Source organism: Cyrtonyx montezumae, unplaced genomic scaffold (assembly GCF_038088225.1).
Source record: "Cyrtonyx montezumae isolate F1298 unplaced genomic scaffold, pur_monq_1.0 scaffold_3, whole genome shotgun sequence".
Classification (NCBI taxonomy): Eukaryota; Metazoa; Chordata; class Aves; order Galliformes; family Odontophoridae; genus Cyrtonyx; species Cyrtonyx montezumae.
Window position 1 is genome coordinate 3,431,191 of NW_027072034.1, and position 19,224 is coordinate 3,450,414.

General features: G+C 36.7%; 1 protein-coding gene across 1 annotated transcript in view; it reads left to right on the top strand.

The window, feature by feature from the left end:
- Positions 1–19,224, top strand: part of VWA8 (von Willebrand factor A domain containing 8) — a 173,539-nt gene that overhangs the window by 98,875 nt on the left and 55,440 nt on the right. Inside the window, exons 26-29 of the mRNA XM_065743996.1 lie at positions 6,851–7,002; positions 13,930–14,038; positions 14,975–15,113; positions 16,082–16,284. Of these exons, the coding sequence (XP_065600068.1) occupies positions 6,851–7,002; positions 13,930–14,038; positions 14,975–15,113; positions 16,082–16,284 (603 nt within the window). The remainder of the gene's footprint in view (positions 1–6,850; positions 7,003–13,929; positions 14,039–14,974; positions 15,114–16,081; positions 16,285–19,224) is intronic.

Genomic DNA, 19,224 nt, shown 5'->3' on the forward strand with positions numbered 1-19,224 from the left:
ATTATTGTTCATGCATTTTTATTTCATTTTAAGGAAAGTTTTGCATTTGGAAGGTATAGTAATACTAAGATGTTCAGGTTAAGGATTACAAATGTACATAAGCATATATGGATATACAGAATTCCTGTGATGCTGTTTTGATTTTGTAAAATATTTTAAAATATTTTTAAATCACAGATATTCTGTTTTTCTGCTATGTTATGTAAAAAAATGTTAAGTGAACATAGTACACAGCTTCATACTAGCATCCATTATAAATTCCCCTGTTTAGCATAGAATACTTAAAGAAGAATGTAGCCATGCACTTTATGCTGCTATGGGCTTTTTTTTTTTTTATTCATTTGCCAAGTTGGAAACAAGACTCTGTTGCACAACATTAATACACCACAGATGGAATTTGTCTAAGGAAGACTTCACATGAATAATGACTTTGCAGGCAGATATTTAGGAATTGTGATCGCTTCCTACACACATTTAAAATGCAAAATCTTAAATTCTGATTTAGAGATTATTATTTTATTATTTTTATTTTTAAGTTTATGGTAGATTCTGACTTGTATCTTTACAAATTGAAGGAGAGATTTTGAATAATATATTTGAACTATAAAATATCTCAATGGCCTCTTAAATGGTAGTGCTGCTATTTTCTGTTTATAATCAAAAAGTGCATAATTTGTTGATTTATAGAGTATTTCCTGAATTACTGAATCCTAGAAAAAGCATAGTGGAAATGTTAATGGATTTAGTGCAAATAGAAAATTTCTCATGCATTCTTTGACTTACTGTTTCTTTATTTAGCATTGGTGTAATACAGTTGAATTATGTTTTGTGTTTGTTAAGAGCATACAGAGAATGCTGAGGTACTCAACAATTTTTTTTGCCTTTATTGGCAAGTACTTTAGCCATACCACCCAACCCAAAGACAGGGAGCAGGAGGAATGAAGCAGCCCACTGTAGGAGGACATCAAGTTCAAGACCATCTAAGGAACCTCAGTGTGCACAAGTCCAAGGGATCTATTGGACTTACATCCCAGAAAGCCAACTGTATCCTGAGCTACATGAAAAAAGGAATGGCCAGAAGGGTGAGGGAACTGGACATGAGCAAGCAGAGTGTGCTTGCAGCCCAGAAGGCCAACATTATCTTGGGCTGAATCAAAAGAGGGGTGGCCAACAAGGCAAAGGAGGTGATTGTTCCTCTCTGTTCTGCCTTCATGAGGCCCCATCTGCAGCACTGTATCTGGGCCTGGAGCCCCCAGGACAAGAAAGATGTGGAGTTGTTGGAGTGGGTCCATGGCTTCAGGCCATGAAGGTGATCAGAGGGCTGGAGCACCTCTCTGATGAAGAAAGGCTGAGGCAGCTGGGCTTCTTCAGCCTGGGAAGAGATGGCTTCAGGGAGACCTTGTGTCCTTTCAGTACTTGAAGGGAACTTATAAACAGGAGGGAGACCAACTTTGTATACTAAAAACTGAGTGCAAAATAGTTTGTTAGGATCCAATAATAGCTGATATGTATTTTGTTTCCAGACTGATAGGAATGCTTGCCATATTGACAATATCACTGATGTCTGTTATGTAATTACATTTGAAACGACAGTGGAAATGAGAATGGAAGAGTAACTGTGCTGCTGAAAAGCTTATGTTAAATGAACTGTCTGACGTACTCTTCGGATCTTCTGTCCATCCATCTTTTATCTCCAAGTAATCTAAAGTTGCCAACTGATGCTGAAACATATGGGCTTAATTTTTTTTTCTTAGAACATAGATAGCATATGGTTGAACAGTGGAAGAGCTGCACTGCTGTTTATCGTACGGGCCATTGTTCTCTGCTTCTGTCTCCTTCATCTAAGTAGATTAGTGTGGTCATTTCAAACTGGGCATTGGGCACAGACCAGTGAGGAAGTTCCCTGTTTGCTGGTTTTCACTTCGCTCAAAGTCAAGTGTAAATATCCAAATAAATCTTCATCTTGCACCTTTGACTTCTTCTGTTGCATTAGTATTCAAGATCTCAGCCTCTTTGAAAGTATGCAATATTCTGTTTACTGTAACTTGTTTTTCGGTCTGCATAACAAAAAGATTGGGGGTAGCCAAATGTAAACAACGAATATAAACATATTGTTTATTCCAAGTAAAAAGCTTTTAGGTCTTCAGGAAGAGAAGAAAGAGGAAGGAGGGAAATGAGTCAATGAAATTGCTGGTCCAAAGAAAGGAAGGAGGGAAGTTAGTCATGTTGAACAGTTTCCCTTACAACAGTTCCACAGTCTACATTTCTTTGTGCTATTGTGTTGATGTCTTTCACGTAATTTTAGGGTTTTTATGTTATTGTTGTTGTTTTTTTAATGGAGGGGGGGGGTTTGAGTGTTTTTTGTTTGTTTGTTTTTTCATCTGGTAAAAAAAAGAGTTGGATATTTTAGAGAAAAAAGTAATGTTGATTACTGTTAGCTGAGAGGGTGTCATAGCATCAGGGCTCTTCAATTAAGAGAATATTCCGATTACTGTGACATCAATATGTAAACATTAGGCTTATCTGATTGGACATACAGGATTGTGTCTACAGTGTAGTTTACAAGGGTATCTTCCTATAATTATTATGCAAATAGGGAACCCATGGCAATTTAGTTGTAGCTCAGATTGCATTCATATGCATTATTTCTATGTTAAATTGTTTTACTACGAGAAGGCTTGAGTTTTTCGTTTTGTTTTGGTTTTGTGTGTGGGTTTTTTTTGTTTTGTTTTGTTTTTTGTGTGTGTGGGGGGGGGGGGGGGGGTAAAGCTTGAGATACCAAGCTAGTCTGAATCTGTAACTGCAGACTGTCTACTGCAACTGCCTGACTTGGTCATTGCATCTATTTCTTCCTGCTGATTGTGTGGAGAATTTGAGTCTTGTAGTTCTGGATGGCAGGTAGCCTAAAGATACCTTTTCTGTCTCACTCACCTGCAGTTGTCAGCATGTGTCAAATGTCAGAACTGCTGATGTTAATAGTGGTTTATGGGCAGGTCCAGAAGCTCTATATGCTGTCCTTCACTGCTGGTGTTGTATGATATGACTGCTTCTGCACTACCTAATCTAGAGGCTTTCACTAGATCTTTTGTACGTTGTTTTGCAGATTCCAGTGTCACCCAGTATCCCTTGTAGGTGTTAATCACACAACCCATATTTGTCCAAATGAAGTAGAAATGGCTTTTCTACTAAGTCTATTGAGATTTTTCTCAATTATTTATTTATTTTTTTCTTACATTGCTTTTTTTTTCTTGTTTGTATCTGAGATTGCTTTCTGTTCATAGACAATAGAATAACAGTTTTTGGGTAGTAAATGTATAAAGTGTTTTCTTGCCCTGAGGCCTACATCAGGCTTTTAGGCCTCTCCAGTAAGTTTTTGTGCTAAGATAGCAGGTGCTCTATACCTTTTTTCTGTTCATCTAATCTCAAGTGGAAGCTAGGCTTATAAAATCCATTTGCATCCTTTTCTCTCCATGCAGCTCTACATGCAGCAAAGGCTTTTTATCCTTTTGGAAAACCATATTGAATCTTAGTTTCCAGTTATCAAAGATAATGAGGTTTCCACTGGCTTAATTAGAATCAGCAGCTACGTGGAAGAGAGAAACAGGCCAAAATTTATGTCATGTGGATGAAAAAGCAAGCTGCTTTGCTTGGCAGCTGATGCCCACTGTAGGAGGCCTGCGTGGTGGTAGTGTCAGCATGGGATACACGCAGCCATCTGAAGCCATTGCACTGCATACAGAGGCTAGTTAAAGTGGACATGCAAAGTAGACATGTAAAAAAAACAGTCTGGACTTGTTAAAGTCTGCATACCAGATATTTTTTGCTTTTTATTCTGAGTAGTGGTAGAAATACTGTAGAGTGTGTACCAACAAACTACTTTTTTATTGACGCTTATGAGTCAACTGAGGTAATATATATGATTGAAGAATGTTGGCTCCTTACAAATCTCTCTTTCACCAAAATTCTGTCACAATTTTGTATCAAATAAAGCATTACATATATAAATAAAATAAATTGTTAAAACAAAATCTATTTCACTTAATATTTAAAAAAATAGGCAAGAATCTAAACTGTAAAAATACTCAGAAGTACACTCAGAGGTGTTACTTGGAGGGAAAGAATCAGTGAATGAGAACCAGACAGACTGATGAGAGATCAATATTTTCTCCAGTAATCTTGTTTTAAAAAATCAATAGAAACCAAATGATTTTTTCAAATGTTCAACCCAAATGTTCAGACTTCCCTTTCTTCAAGTGAACTGTCATTGCCTTTCTTCAGTAATCAGTTATCCAGGCAGTTATTAAAAAGTGGTTGAATTCGCTCTGATTGGAACTAGAGAGTTGCAGTTTTTTAATAACTGAAATGGAGGACCTTTTTTTTCTCAAGTGCTTGTGTTCAGAACATCTTTTTTTTTTTTTGCAATCAGCTCTACTGAGGAAATGAATTATATTTTGTATCCTACTGCAAGACACAGAGCTGTTCATGTAATTCACTGATATTGATATTCATGTCAGAATTTTACACAGTGATTCAGAGAAACACAGAGGCCCTTGAAGGCTGTTGGTGAAAACCAGGTAACACTTGAGGCACATCACCAAGGTTTCTTCAGTATCTAGTTTAGGGCACTGAAAGGTTGTGTTGTGAGTGAACAGGGTAGATTGGTGTGAGTTTGTTGGTTCTGCTCTGCAGTGAAAAGGGAGTAACAAAGAAACCACAGTATTGGTCATAATAAATGCTCTAAAATAATTCTGCAGGGGAGGGTTTTAGTTATACAGACTATACACAGTTCTAGAAATGTTTTCTTCTTAGAAAGAAGACGCTTGACAACAGGCCAAGGCAGTGCTCTGCCCACTGAGTATGAAGTAGATCTACATCTATATAAACAATTATGTCTGATGTACGTAGGCTTTTTGTGCAATGACTCTAAGTTGAAATTTCCATTAGAGAATTCAGTACTTTCACTACCAATAAACAAACAAACAAAAACGTTTTCCATTTAAGTTGCATCCAAAATATTTGTAGTCTTTAGTTGGAATATCTACTGGGAGAAAAGTTTGTATGTTTGGTTTTTTTTTAGAACCTGTTTCATTTGGTAAGGAATGCACATTTTAAACATTATCATACACTAACTGTATTTTGCTAAGCTGTAATAATACAGAACTTCTAATAGCTTCCTCATGGATAGGATTAAAAGTAGTACATAGTTTAGTATACTTTTATACCAGTACTAGTAACTGAAATATTCTGTGGCACGTACATCATAGATTAAAAAAAAAAAGGTTATTTACAAGCCTATTTCTAGCAGTGGTATTCAGTTGTACCACAATAACTAGCTAAATTTAGCTTTGCTTAAGTCACTGTTATTTTATTTAAGAAATTATATGTTTATTCTTTTGGGAAAATATTAAAATCTCCACTAGTGCTGATGTTTGATTAAGAATATAGGTCAAAAAAAGCATGAGAAAAATCTGTTATTATGTTTTAGTTTTTATTTCTTTGAGGACTCCACTTTTTTTTTTTTCAAATACATTTCTCTGATTTGTTATATCAGTTTTTTCAGGTTGCTTCTGTAGCAGCCATTGCTTGCTGATGTGGAAAAATCAATCCAGATTTCAGCTCTGTATACCAAGAAATAAATCAGTTAGGTGGCAAAGTTCTAGGAGATACAGTAGTTAGGGTGTTTTTAAAATTCTTTTAAATGGATTTACTCCAATTGCATCCTACAAGAGTAAGAATGTGTGAAAAGGCTCAGTGATTTAGATGTGTTGATGTGTACAACTTAGAACAGCAGCTGTTTTTGTCAATGGTAGATGAAATCTAAATTTTGGATGATCGGTATTCTGTTTAAATTACCTAAATGTGTGTTTAAAAATAAGGTTATTTAAGCTTGAAATTATGGCAGCATGCATAAAAGTCTACATTTGCTTCAAACTGCTTTAGTCTAATGAGCAGTGGGTATATGTGTGCTATAGGAGTTTCAAAAAACAGTGGAATTTAATGATGAAGCACTTGGTAACTGTTTTCAGAAGCTGTCTATAGGGCCTTCTGAAGGTCCTAAAATAAGTTTTCTGTTTTCCAGCCTGTTCCTTCTACATGAGTTCAAGCAGTGAAGAAGTCTTATTGGATTCTAGGTCTTGGTGGGAAAGGAGTGCAGAAAAATGTGTTTTCTTCTCAAAGAACAGCAGTAATTAAAAGTTGTGAGGGGCAGTTTTTAAACCTGGAAGAGGATGCTGGCCTTAAATCAAAAGTCCAGTTCTGTAGCAACAGTTAGCACTGTCTTTGTTGGAAATCCTAAATAAAATATGATATAATTCTTTTCTTTATGTGTACATTTCAGGTAGTTTTTTTCATCATTAAAAAAAAATTGTCCATCTTCAGTGGCTGTTTCCACTGACATCCATCAAAAACCAAAGTTATTTTTAGTAAGCAAGTAATGCATCTTCTGCTTTTCCATATTCAACATTGAGAATCTGAATTGTTAAATGATACAGTTGAGTACATGAATATATGCATTTGTGTCAGGACTTCCCAGTTAGCAATTCCAAATTTAAAAATACATGCTATGTTTAATTATGTATTTGAATGATTATGCTGTTGTGTGGTGTTGTGTAACAAAAATGATTCTTCAAAATGTGAGTGAAAGTGATTGTTTAACTAATTCTCCTATCTATTTATTTCAGGTTTAGTATCATGAACTTCATTCTGACTTGAAGCAATGTACCTTCTTTTATTCCAGAAATTTATTAAAAAGATTTCTTGATCATTTATATAAGTTGAGCAGAGTTTCTATTAGAAACTCTACTAAAAGAGGTATTCAGTAAAATAAATCTGTGACTTTATTCCTTTACAGAAATTCCCAACTGAAGGACTGGCAAATGTTGTTCGAAATGTGTTTGACTTTGATTCCTACAACAACGAAATGCGGGAGATTTTAATCAGCACTTTGCACAAATATGGGATACCTATTGGAGCAAAACCGACCAATGTACAGCTGGCCAAGGAGTAAGAGTAACATAAGATACATTTTAAGACAACGTGTCTGTCATGGTCATTTGTTCTATCATGTTAACTTGCTGCTAACTGATTTTAAACCAACCTGGAGTACTTGAAGTACTACTCTGGTTTAAGTTTATATTCTGCAACAATTGAAATTTCTTTATGATGGAGTATTTGCTTTTTATTAATATTTAGTCTTTACTTAATGTTCATGTGCATATTGATAGTTTGTATGGTAAACAGATATATATTAATAAAGGGAAATACTTGTTTCTTCTCCTGTGTTTTTAATTGGATGGCAACAAGGTTCAAAGGGCTGGAGCATCTCTCCTGTGAAGAAAGGTTGAGGGAAGTGGGCTTGTTTAGCTTGGAGAAGAGAAAGCTCTGGGGAGACCTCATAATAGCCTTTCAGTACTTGAAGGGAGAGTATAAACAGGAGGGAGAATGACTGTTTACATGTGTGATAGTGATAGGACAAGGGGGAATGGTTTCAAACTAAGACAGGAGATTTTGGTTAGCTGTTAGGAGGAAGTTTTTCACTCAAAAGGTGGTGATGCACTGGAACAGGTTGCCCAGGGAGATTGTGGATGCCCCATCCCTGGAGGCATTCAAGGTGAAGCTGAATGTGGCTCTGGGCAGCCTGCTCTAGTGATTGGTGATCCTGCCTGTGGCAGGGGGGTTGAAACCAGGTGATCTTTGAGGTCCTGTTTCAACCCAGGACATTCTACAATTCTGTGATAAGCTTCTGTCCTGTTATTTAGCACCTAAATCAGTATCAAAATTAATGGGTTGGAATTTTGGATACTCACAAAAGTGTCTATGAAAATACATCTGTAGGGCAGAGCAGCATGTGCAATCGAAGATGTAAGCTCTAGGAATCATTCTTTATGGGTGTGTATATTACTATTGGTTTATTTATATTGACAGTAGACACATTACACAAGGTACATTTTATAGTTTAGAACCAAAATAGATTGGTTTTTTTTAACAGTAAATTGTGAAAGGAAGATAGATTTAACCTGTTGTTCTACAGTTCACAGATAAAAGGTTTAAGTTGATCTTACTGAAAAGCTGTTAGAAAGCTTTCTGTGGCTTGAACTGTAATACAGAATTTATTTATGGAGAAACAAATATTTCCCTTTCATGAAGAAAACTTTTTGGATTTATGGAGAATTTTGTTTTCTGTAGGGCAGACTACTTTTATGTTTGCTAAGGTAGCACTGATTCTTACAACATGATGTCTCTATATTAGGTGTCTGCGTGTAGGTTCTCCTACTGGTGCGCACTGTTACCCTATTTAACATTCTATATATGTCTATTAAAAGGAGACTGGCAGTATGTTGACTGTGGTGTACCTTTTTATTTTGCTTATAGAAGAATTACATGCCTGTAGAACTGATACTTGTGCAACCACAGTGTCTATCAAATGGACAGTACACACTAGAAAGTTTTTCCATAGTTTCTGTTTTAAAGATTTATGAAATTTGTCATATTTTTTTTTTTAGAAATTTTCACTTTATATAGTTTTTTTATAATTTTTAGAAACATTAGGTGTGGGTGGCTGTGGATAAAACAGAGAGGGCTCCCATGCAGTGAGAAAGGTTTCAGAGTTTTAGGAAACTTAAGCCTGCTGTTATGGCCTTTTCTACCCAGAAGTATCTGATCGTTTTGAATTTGATCACTTCATAACTGTTGCTAAGTTTTACTGGTCAGGTTACACCAAGGGTGACAGATCCACAAGAACCTCATAACATGCTCATCAGAACTTTTACTGACATTTCTTTCACAGGTGGGTACTGTGTGGTCTGAAGTAGAGAGAAACTAGCAGAGCAGTTCATAAAAGCAGCTCTATCCCAGATCTCACTGTGCAGGATAGGGACTTTGCTGACACCTGGCTCTCAAGGTCCTGTGATCTTGGTCTCAAAATCTCACTTGCATCTCCCTCATAGTTTTTCACATTATCCTACTTTTCTAATATAGCCTTGCTTTTAGTCATAAGATTTAACTAGAGCTTTTGACCCACAAGTGGATCACCTTGAATTGCAGGCATATCTTCCAGGAACGGTTTAGATCTGACTGATTCTGCTTCAAGGTAAAAGAACACTGGGGTAGTATCTACAAATCTGTTCCGGCCCAGTTTGCTGGATGTGCTGGAGAGTTGGATAGAGAGGAACTTTATGAGGTTCAGCAAAGGCAAGTGCTGAATCCTACACCTGAGGAGAAATAACTGCGTACATCAGTGCAGATGAGGGGCTGACCTGATGGACAGAACCTCCATGGAGAAGGACCTAGGGGTCCTGGCAGACAACAGATTGATCATGAGTCAACAGTGTGCCCTTGTGGCCAAGAAGGCTCATGGTATCTGGAGTGCATTAGAAAGAATGTGGCCAGAAGATCGAGGGAGGTGGTCCTCCCCCACTACTTTGCCCTCATACTGTGTCCAGTTCTGGGCTCCTCAGTTCAAATAAGACAAAGAACTTCTAGAGAGAGCCTGGTGGAGGGCTACAAAGTAGTCCTACATGCTGGTTTGTCTTTAAACGTGGCACACAAAACTGAGCAAGCTAGTTTCTGCTAGAGCTGGGTAGGGTAGCGTGAGAACGTAGAGATGTATTTCATGATTTCATGCAAGAGTCCATTTTAAAAATACTGTTTTCCTGTAACATTTAACTCATGTTTAGGTTTTTAAACACTAACCTTCAGATCCCTTCTGCACTCCCTTACCTGTTTTAGGTAATAAGTTTCCTTCATTCTTACATCTTTCTTAGTATGTTGTATTTTTTCAGATTATTTCTCTGTTTTGCAAGATCAGTTTCAATTTTAAACTTGCTTTCCCAGCTACTTAGAGTCTCGTACAAATTGGTAATCTATTGTCTGACTTCTAGCTTCCATGATAAATTGCTCAGCAATTCTATTAAGAAGCATGAAAACTAGGAGGGGTTGGAAGCCTGTACTTGCTTAGGATCTGAATTTTGGCAAATCATTGGCGTTGATAGGAATAACAAAGCTCTAAAATTAAGTAACAAGTTTTGCATTGCAAAAGTCCTTGAAGACTGCATTATGTTCCATCATGAGTTTATTTTCAGAATCAAGAACTAAACAGTTCTGTTAGCTGTTGAAGCTGGTACAGCTCTGTGCGTGTAAGATAGCTGGATGTAAAGAATTTTTATTCAGTGAAACTTTATTCTTACAACATTCTTAGCTATTTTCCAGTATTGCAAATGGATACATTTATATAACAAGCTCTGTTGCCTTTTTGAATATATATATCTTTTCAAATTAGCCAAAAATGAATGTGTTTCTAAATCTAAAAAGTGGAAAGAATTATGCACTCTGGATGTCACTTCGGGAAGTTTACCAGCATCAGAGCAATCAAGAATCATCTTCTGACAGATTGTTTCCCCTCAGTCTGCTGTGTATGAACAAAATCAGGTTAAATAATGGTTTTATGTAGAATTGTCACATCAACCGTAAGTCCTGTGCCCATCACCTTTTGTAAACTGTCTTTATATCTAACCATTTCATGGACAGCAGCAATCCTAAAAAAAATAAAAAATAAAAAAAAACCAGGATGTAAAACTAGGAGCAAATAAACATAAAAATATTTTATTAAATTTTTCTTAACCTACAATTGGGAGATTGAAGAAGTGATTAGAAATAATTCATTAGAACTTTCTTTTATGTCTTGGCTTCCTCACAAGATTACTGCAGCCCATCGTGCATTTTTTCTGCTCTATAAACTCCTCCCAGCTTTTGAGGAAAGCATACATTGAGGGTTGTTCTGTACATTACTGGAAATAGCAGTGGTGTTTCAGTACAGTTCTTAACAATCCAGTGTTCTTTTCTACACCCACCAGATCCCCGTTTCTCAGCTTTTTTGCCACTGGTGCCATTTCCATAGTTTTCTGTCTGCCTTTTATATAAGCAGCATTTGGTTCATTTAATTCATTTGAAATACTTTACAGGGGAAGAAATGCGTTATGAATCTTTTTACTAGCACTGTCACTTCAAGTTATTTTCAAAATTTAGTTGTTACCTGCAAGTCCTGGGAAAAGGAAATACCTCCCTACTTCAATAATATCCTATATGTTCAGTAGAGGAAAGTTGTTAAGATGCGTAATTGTCCCTAGTGGGGTTGTGTTGGTCCTGCTCTTCTGTACCCTCCCTCCAGAAAATCATCAGGAGGCATTCTGCCACCAGCTTCTTCTAGACTTTCTTAGACCAGATTTATGTGCAGTGAGACGGAATAAAGTAGAATTGTCAGGCCCTATTTTCCTTGACAAAGGAACTTCGTGTTATGAATTCTGTTCTATGTTTTATTCCTAAATTCTGATCTACCACTCCCTCCTCTTTGCTGTTTGTGATGGCTTAAGCTGCTCCCCAGAGATGCTTAATCATTCAGGAGTGGGGAAGAGAACAAAACCTCAAAAATCTGGGAGAAAGGGGAAATTAATTTTCCTGAGGGAAGAAAACCATTAGCAAAGCAAATCTCCGGAAAGCTGAAACAGAGTGGAAATGTTTTGTTTCTCCAAGAATGCAGTCTGAAATTCTGTTGCTGTATAAAACAGAGTATTTGGTTAGAGCTGGTTGTTAACCTATGTTTTGTTTTAAAATGTAAGAAGCACTCATGATTATTAGTTAACCCATTAATTTCTAGGATGTTAGAATAACGTGTAAGGAATTAAAAGCTGAATCCATATCCCTGTGGAAGCTGACATTCCATTGAGCTAACAGGAAGGAATTACTGCTGATTACAGACATATCAGAGATTTTACTATTAATAGTTATCCTAGAAAAAAAAAATTACAGTTTATTTTGCTCACATAGGTTCATAGGTTCATAAGGTTGGAAAGGACCTACAAGATCATCTAGTCCAACCATCTTCCTATCACTATCCCTACCCAACTACTAAATCAAATCCCTTAGCACCTCATCCAAACGCTTCTTGAACAGCGCTAGGGATGGTGCCTCAACCACCTCCCTAGGCAGAACAGTTTCAGCTCAATACAAACAAAGTTTTGCCAACAAATCCTTTTGAAACCCAAATGGAAGCTTAGAGTAAAATTACAGTTCATGAATAAACTGATTTATCCAGTGACTTGGACTGGCCCTTCTTCTGACTGCAATGATCTAAGAATTTTGTGTATGTTGAAATAATACTTTCTGAACATTTTTTTTCTTAATGGTCTGGAATATTGTAATGTGAAATGTATGTATTTGCATTTCTTTTGAGACCGGCTTAAATTTTATTCTTAATTTGGAAAGAATATAGCTGGTCCAGCTGGCTATAAAGAATGGGAAAATGCAAACTGAAATGAGGAAGAATGCAAAGTAAATCAGTGTTTAAACATTGTTATCTATTAATATTCATAAATTCTATGGTTCTATAAATAGGCCACAAACAGGCAGTGAATACTCTGGTGATTCTTTGATTGAATGAGGGAAATAATGAAATATACTTCCCTCATTACGTGCCCCAGTGGTATATTGCTGGCAGCTGGATGTTTATATTATCTGTAGCATCCAGACCATTTTCTGTTTTCAAATAATGTGGAGTGTCTTTGGCTATCTGACTGCCTTGGCATATTGTCCATGTACAGAACAGGGATGGAGATGGGGTGACTGCCTCCCTGTAGGTACTGTCTTGTCCAGGTCGCTTGAGGTTTGCTGTATACCAGTAAGAAATGTTAATACATCTTTCCTGCGTGAGTTGGAATGATTAGAGGAAATTAGTGTTCTTTCCTTCACTTTTTCCTTAAGTTCTCAGTGAGTACCAAAATTTGCCAAGATTCATATATCATTCCAAAGAATGTTGTTGTTTTGTTTTTTTTTTTGAGATCTCTCCTTGCTATGGAAAGAGTATCAAGAAGAAAAACCAATGACTTTTGTTTAGAGAGGCCAGGTTGGAGGGGAGAGGGGAAATAATTTTAACAGTAAGTACAAGCATTATCGAATGGGATGGAAGAGAGCAAGCACAGGCTTTTAACAGTAGAAAAGAACTTTCTTAAAATACACTGCAGAGATATTTATAGAAACTGGGAAAGGGAATGTCTTCTGTTCTCTTGCCAAGTTACGTAGCTGTACAATAATGTGCAACTGCTTGTAATACAGAATGCAGCTTTGCTAGGTCTCTTTAGGAGCAACAGATCCTAAATAAAAGAAACCAAAAGCGATGAGTTCACTAGCTTTTGTGCCTATAAACGAAGTTGAACAGCGTTTAGTGGTTGCAAAATCACTGGAGAAAATGTCCCTGTTCTGCTGTCAAACTACTTTGTCATATGCCAACATTTTCCTCTCCCTTATAAATGATTTTTGCTGTGGCCTGGGTGTTTCTTCCATAAATAAAAGATACAGAAGAAGACCAATGAAACCAGCAGAGACCCTTAAAGAAGACTATGCCCTTCCTGTAGGCTGCAGAAGGCAGTGGCATCCTCTCACAATTGTATTGTTCATGTGAATGGTGGCAAAATATGTGGAAAAAATTCATTGCCTTTATTGCATAGTTAACTTTCCACAGTGTTTACTGTGCTTAGTCTACTGATTTTAGAGGAGCGTGTTGCTTACAGTAGTACCTTAAAGTAGTACTATCACATCCTGCCTGACTTGTGTAAAGCAAAGCAAGAGATGGCTCGGATATATTTTACTACATGCCCTAGATAATTCAGAATGGAAAAGTGCTTCATCTGAGGCCATATTATGTGAAAGAATCCTTCTTTTATGATGCTATTTAGGTTGTGACGTTCTTAGCATTCCAGAAGACTAAACTTTTGTTATTTGAAAGATGAAAGAAATGACATATTTTAGTGAGGAAGCATTTTGTGCAAGAAAGTCTTCAAATATGACTAGTTGGAAAAATGCTGTTGTTTAAATGATTTATTCCATATCAGTTGCTGGTTAATGAATATAAAAATTCGTTTGTTCTACATTGTTTGACAGACTGCCATTACCAGATCATAAATTTATGGGCTACTGGAAAGTCGATCAGCCGGGGAATGTGCAACAGAAACTGCTCTGTCCCACAGAAACTCAAAAAATAGATGTAAAGGTTTGTCTCTTTTTTGTTTCTTTTTTTTTTTTGTTTCTTTTTTAGCAAAGCACTCTTTTTATGTATTGGGATGTGAAGAATCTCAAGTGTAGTTTCTTCAGGAAAAAGAGTATATGCAAAGTTCTGTCCTTGTTACCTGTTCATGTTTTTTAATGCTGACTTGGAAAATGAACTTTCTTGTGTACCTCACCCTCAGTTTGTAGGCTGCCCTTAAAAAATCACAGTGTTTGCTCGGAAGTTCTTGAAAAGAGCTACTTATAAGGACACTGAAAATATCGTATTTGAAAGAGCTTTGCAGCAGTTTTGCATGCTTGGAGGTGGTTGGCTTCAGCCCCCAGACCTCAATTTTTGGATGAGATCAGAGTCTGTAAAGAAAGCTTTTTCCTGTATTAATTTTACAAACAACTGGATTCTTAAATGTCTTTGGCACTGCCAGGTTTGGTCTGAAACGCTGGTGCAATATGACCTCCAGCCAAAGCTTTTAAGTCCTTTTTAGCTTTGAGCTTTTGGCCTAACTTCAGTAATTATTACTGCAGTGAGTAAGGAAAAACCCTGAACTGCTAATTTGAAGTGGGATATATAAAACAAGTAATTGACGTTGAATTTCTTTGAGACAAAAAAATATTCTGATTTCTTTTTCCCTTGTATGGATTGAATTTTATCAGAATGTGATACTTCCTTCAAGTCACTGAGTAATAATGGTCGAAAAACAACTCACTGAAGTGGGAGGCATGGTGGTTGTTATACTGTGAAGAAAATGGCAGTGAGAACATTCAGAAATTTTGCAGAAAAGCATTTTTTCTTCCCTGTCATTTATTTAGTAATTGATCTGTTTCTGCTAATATTAGTATTAGTGGTTTTGAAGAAGATGTCTAGATTTTAATAACGAATAGTGAACAGAGTATTTTAGCAAGCTTTCATTACCATTTGTTTCAGGGCCCTGTGTACTTAAATATTCAAGGATTTCCACTGGAACGACATGAAGCCCGATCCCTCAGTTTCACAGAAGAACTTGCTTATTGGGCTCTGCCTTTGGGTGAAGTTAACCTTGTTTGTGATGTCACTGTAACAAAAGGTGTGGTAAGAAAAACTGGTAACTTTTGTAAAGTTCCCCTGTGTCACAGATATATGAAATATCCTGAAGATGAAGAAGAGAAAATATATATAAATAAATGTTTGTTGATGGACAGTGACAGAATATAAAAGAGTGTGATTTAGATAATGTGTGATTCTAAGGGTAAAAACACACTCCAGTGTATGTTCAGTAGTTAGTATTTATGATGTCAGAAAATGACTCCTTGGCTTTTTCTCTCTTTCTCTAGGTCAATTCAGTTTTAATACAAATCTTACAACTTGCAGAGTGCTGTGCTTAAAACGATTAAAATTCTTTCTCACTGAATCAAGCCTGCTTTAGTTATCTATATTAATGTCCCAAAGTGAATTGCATCATTGGCAATATTCATAAATTTGTAGAGTTTATCCTTAAATGTCTAAACTTTGTAATGTATTATAAACAGATTGCTGGTGATTAGTAATGGAGTGCTGCTTTTTCTACTTGTAACTGGAGTTTCAAATACATTCACAAGCTTTAATGACTGTAAAAGAGGAATTAAGTAACTTTGGTTTGGTTTTGAGCGAAGGCCACCACAAAATGCTCTTTGGGAAAAGTTTGCTTTCATCCCTTGTGTATATTAAATACATTATAACTGAAAGAGAGGATGAGCTGGAGAAAGAGGGAGAAACAAAATTATAAACAAACAAAAAGATCTTGGCACATTTTGCATATGCTGGCAGGCCCTGCAGTCTTATCTGGGCCAGTGTGTTGGACTACTTGTTTAAAGAGTTCATAGTGTTGTGGCAAGAGTCTGCTTGTTAACATTTAGTACCGAGAGTCCATTCATCTCCATCTTTAACTCCTTTTGTCGTGGTAATTTTGCTGTACATTTTGCTTTATCATCTGCTTAGTTTATGACATGTATGTATTTCATTAAGAGTGATATGTGATGTCTGCTGCCTTCTCTTATTATTACTTTCTTATTTCAGAAGAGGAAGCTGAAAATGTTCTTTATGTTACAACCTGCAATCCTGTTTCCTTGTACTTCATGAATGTTTCTAGTAAGAATGGATACTTCGTGGATTTGTATGACATCTTCCCAAGAACAGTTGGACATGTCTGGCAGCCTTTTGTGACTGTGGCACCACTGGGAAATCCACTCAAAGGTCAAGTGATTCTACATGAAGAGGAGGTAAGAAAAATAAAAAAGAAATAAAAAGCAACATATAACCAAAGAACTGCAGCTAACTCAGCTAAATCTTTAGTTATAAGCAGAAGGCAGAATCCCTAAGGTGTTTCCTCTATAGATAGAGATAGGCTGGATAAGTCTAGCTGCTTCTGTGTTCTATTTTTCATTATACTTGAAGCCAGAGACATGCCTCAGCTTTAGTTTTTATGTGGAGATTCTTCTCTTGCACTTTTCAGCTGATTTACAAGAACCTTTTATGTCCTTTTGCATTATTGAACTGTAGTTCTACCTACTTCATTCTCTCACTGTTAGAGATTGGCCTTTATAAACAAAAAAGAGGCTGAATTGAGTTTAGGAGTCTCAGTCAGGCAGCATGTGTTTGAAAAGTATAGAAAAAAAAAGCTGTTCTCTGCAGTGAATTTAAATTCATCTCCAATCGTGTTCTCTTTTTACTTTTTGAGCAATATATGAAAGAGAGTTTCTGAGTCACAAAGTAAAGTGCTACTTATGTTTGCTTCATGACACTGTCTTTGTTTTGCGAATCCTGATATTTCGTATTCTGTAATATCTAAAATACAGATATTTGAAGGCTATGTGAGTGGTGACATTTAGTGTATCAGTAATGAAAATTTAGAATCATTGAATTTGGTTTGACTAAAATTCTTTTTTCAGAGTCAAGTGATGCATACTTTGCACAGATTTTTTACTTTCTACTACCATCAACTGTATTGTGAGTTGAACATTTCCGATTGAAAACTTCTTTGCCCAAGAGTAAGAAGGGACAAGAGCTGATAAAATGTGGCTGATTAGTATTCATATTTTATTGTTGTTAATTGTTACTCATGTTACTACCAGTCAGAGTGGTTTTGTATTTTATCTAGTCATTATTGTTGGTTAATTTTTCCATTTCCTTTTGTTCTTAATTTCTTCTTCACATTTTTCAGTAGGGGAGGGATGCCCATTTAGCAGAGCCTTTCCTACACTGAACTGTGGTTTAAGTAGTTTTCAGTCATTCCATAACTGGAGTGAACAAGAAGGACATGGAGTTGTTGAAGCAGGTCCAGAGGAGGGCCATGAAGATGATCAGAGGGCTGGAGAGAGCTGTGGCTCTTCACCCTAGAGAAGGCTCCAAGGAGACCTTGTAGTGGCTTTCCAGTACCTGAAGGGGGCCTGCAGGAGGGAGGGACTTATAAGGGTGGTAGTGACAGGATGAGAGGAAGTGGTCTTAAACTGGAAGAGGGTAGATTTAGACTGGATATCAGGAAGAAATTCTTTACTGTGAGAGTGGTGAGACTCTGGAACAGGCTGCCCAGTGAGGCTGTGGATGCCCCCTCCCTGGAGGCATTCAAGGCCAGGCTGGATGGGGCTGTGAGCAACCTGGGCTAGAGGGAGGTGTCCCTTCCTATAGCATCACTATAGATGATCTTAAAGGTCCCTTCCAAACCCAAACCATTCTATGATTCTGTGATTCTAGTATATATGTGATAGTGTCGTTCCAGAAACATTTTTCAAGTGTTGATGCCATTTTCTGGCCTTAAACACAGCAGTTAAATTTAATCCCTTACAAGAAACACAATTCTGGCTTTGGTAGAGCTGCATATGCCTTTTTAGATTTGCCTTGGCTGCTTTTGAATGCCAACAGTAAAGATATGATCCAGAAGATACCTGTTATTGTGATTGCTTGTATGGTTGTCTTGAGCAGTTATAAAAGTACAATTTGGGCTATTTTGGGATGCAGATGACAAATTTGTACAATTCTAAACAATACTTGGACTTTCTTTTTTGGCAAAGTCAATGCAGGAAACTGTAAAACAGATGGCAGTCTATCTTGTGTCTAAGAATGTTTAGAATGTCTCACACTTTTTTAATATAAAGCCCTGCAATATCCTTTGCTTTCTAAGTGTCTGAAATTCCCACCATGAAAATAATTGCTGTGCTAAATTTGTTTTTAACCAAATCACAGGAGGATTCACTTTCAGCAGCAAGATTTTAATCAGGGATTTGTCCATGAAGCTTTGGATTGTTAATTAAGCCTGTGACTGGTTTTGCCTGTCCTTATGGCATGCATTTTTCAACAGCAGTGTGACTTAACTCTGACATGAAGGTTGCTCTGTAGTAGCTCATTGTCCCTTTCCAGCTGACTTCCACTAAGCCATAACCTCTCGTGTTTTTTTTTCCTTGGCAAAGCTTAAATATTGTCAGTTTCCAGCCTTGCCTTTCATAGAAAGTGCTACATTGAACAAATCCTGTCTGAAGATAAACCTGCTTATACTGCTGGAAAATAATACTGAATTAAGATATCCTGAATGCTTCGCTTTATGTTAGGACTTGTTACACAGGGTTAATATTAAGGTAGACCTTACTGAGTGTGAACGTATGTGCCAACCACACATTTGATTGCAAACAGTCATTGTATACTTAGGACATCGTTCAAAAGTTATTTTAGACTCTATGAGTAACTTAAGTAAGCATCTTGCACAGAAGAAAAAGAATGAAAAATGCTTCTTTTGTGTATTGCATGTTTATATCCATGGACTCTATGAATAATTTATTTGGGATTGCTTTTCAAGTGAGATACCAAAACACAACCAAACATAGCTATTGTAGTCTCCGCAGCCGCTGCCATTCTTATATTAGCACTTGTGATGAGATCCTTGGATTTGTAGTTCCCACTTAATCAAAAGATTTATTCTCAAGTTGTTTAATTTTTCCACTCAGGGCTTAGGTTTTATTCCTAACTCTTCCTGCGATGGAGCCATGGAAAATTCATGTGCTTTCACAGTGCACCTGTGAATTGCAGTGGATATTACAGTACATGAAATTAAATAAGATACTACTTATGACATTAGCAAGGAAGTTTATGGTCTGTGCTAATTATCTGATTAAGGAGGTCTGAAAGAAGATTCATTCTGGCTAAGCTAGAATACAGATAATTGCCCTCTG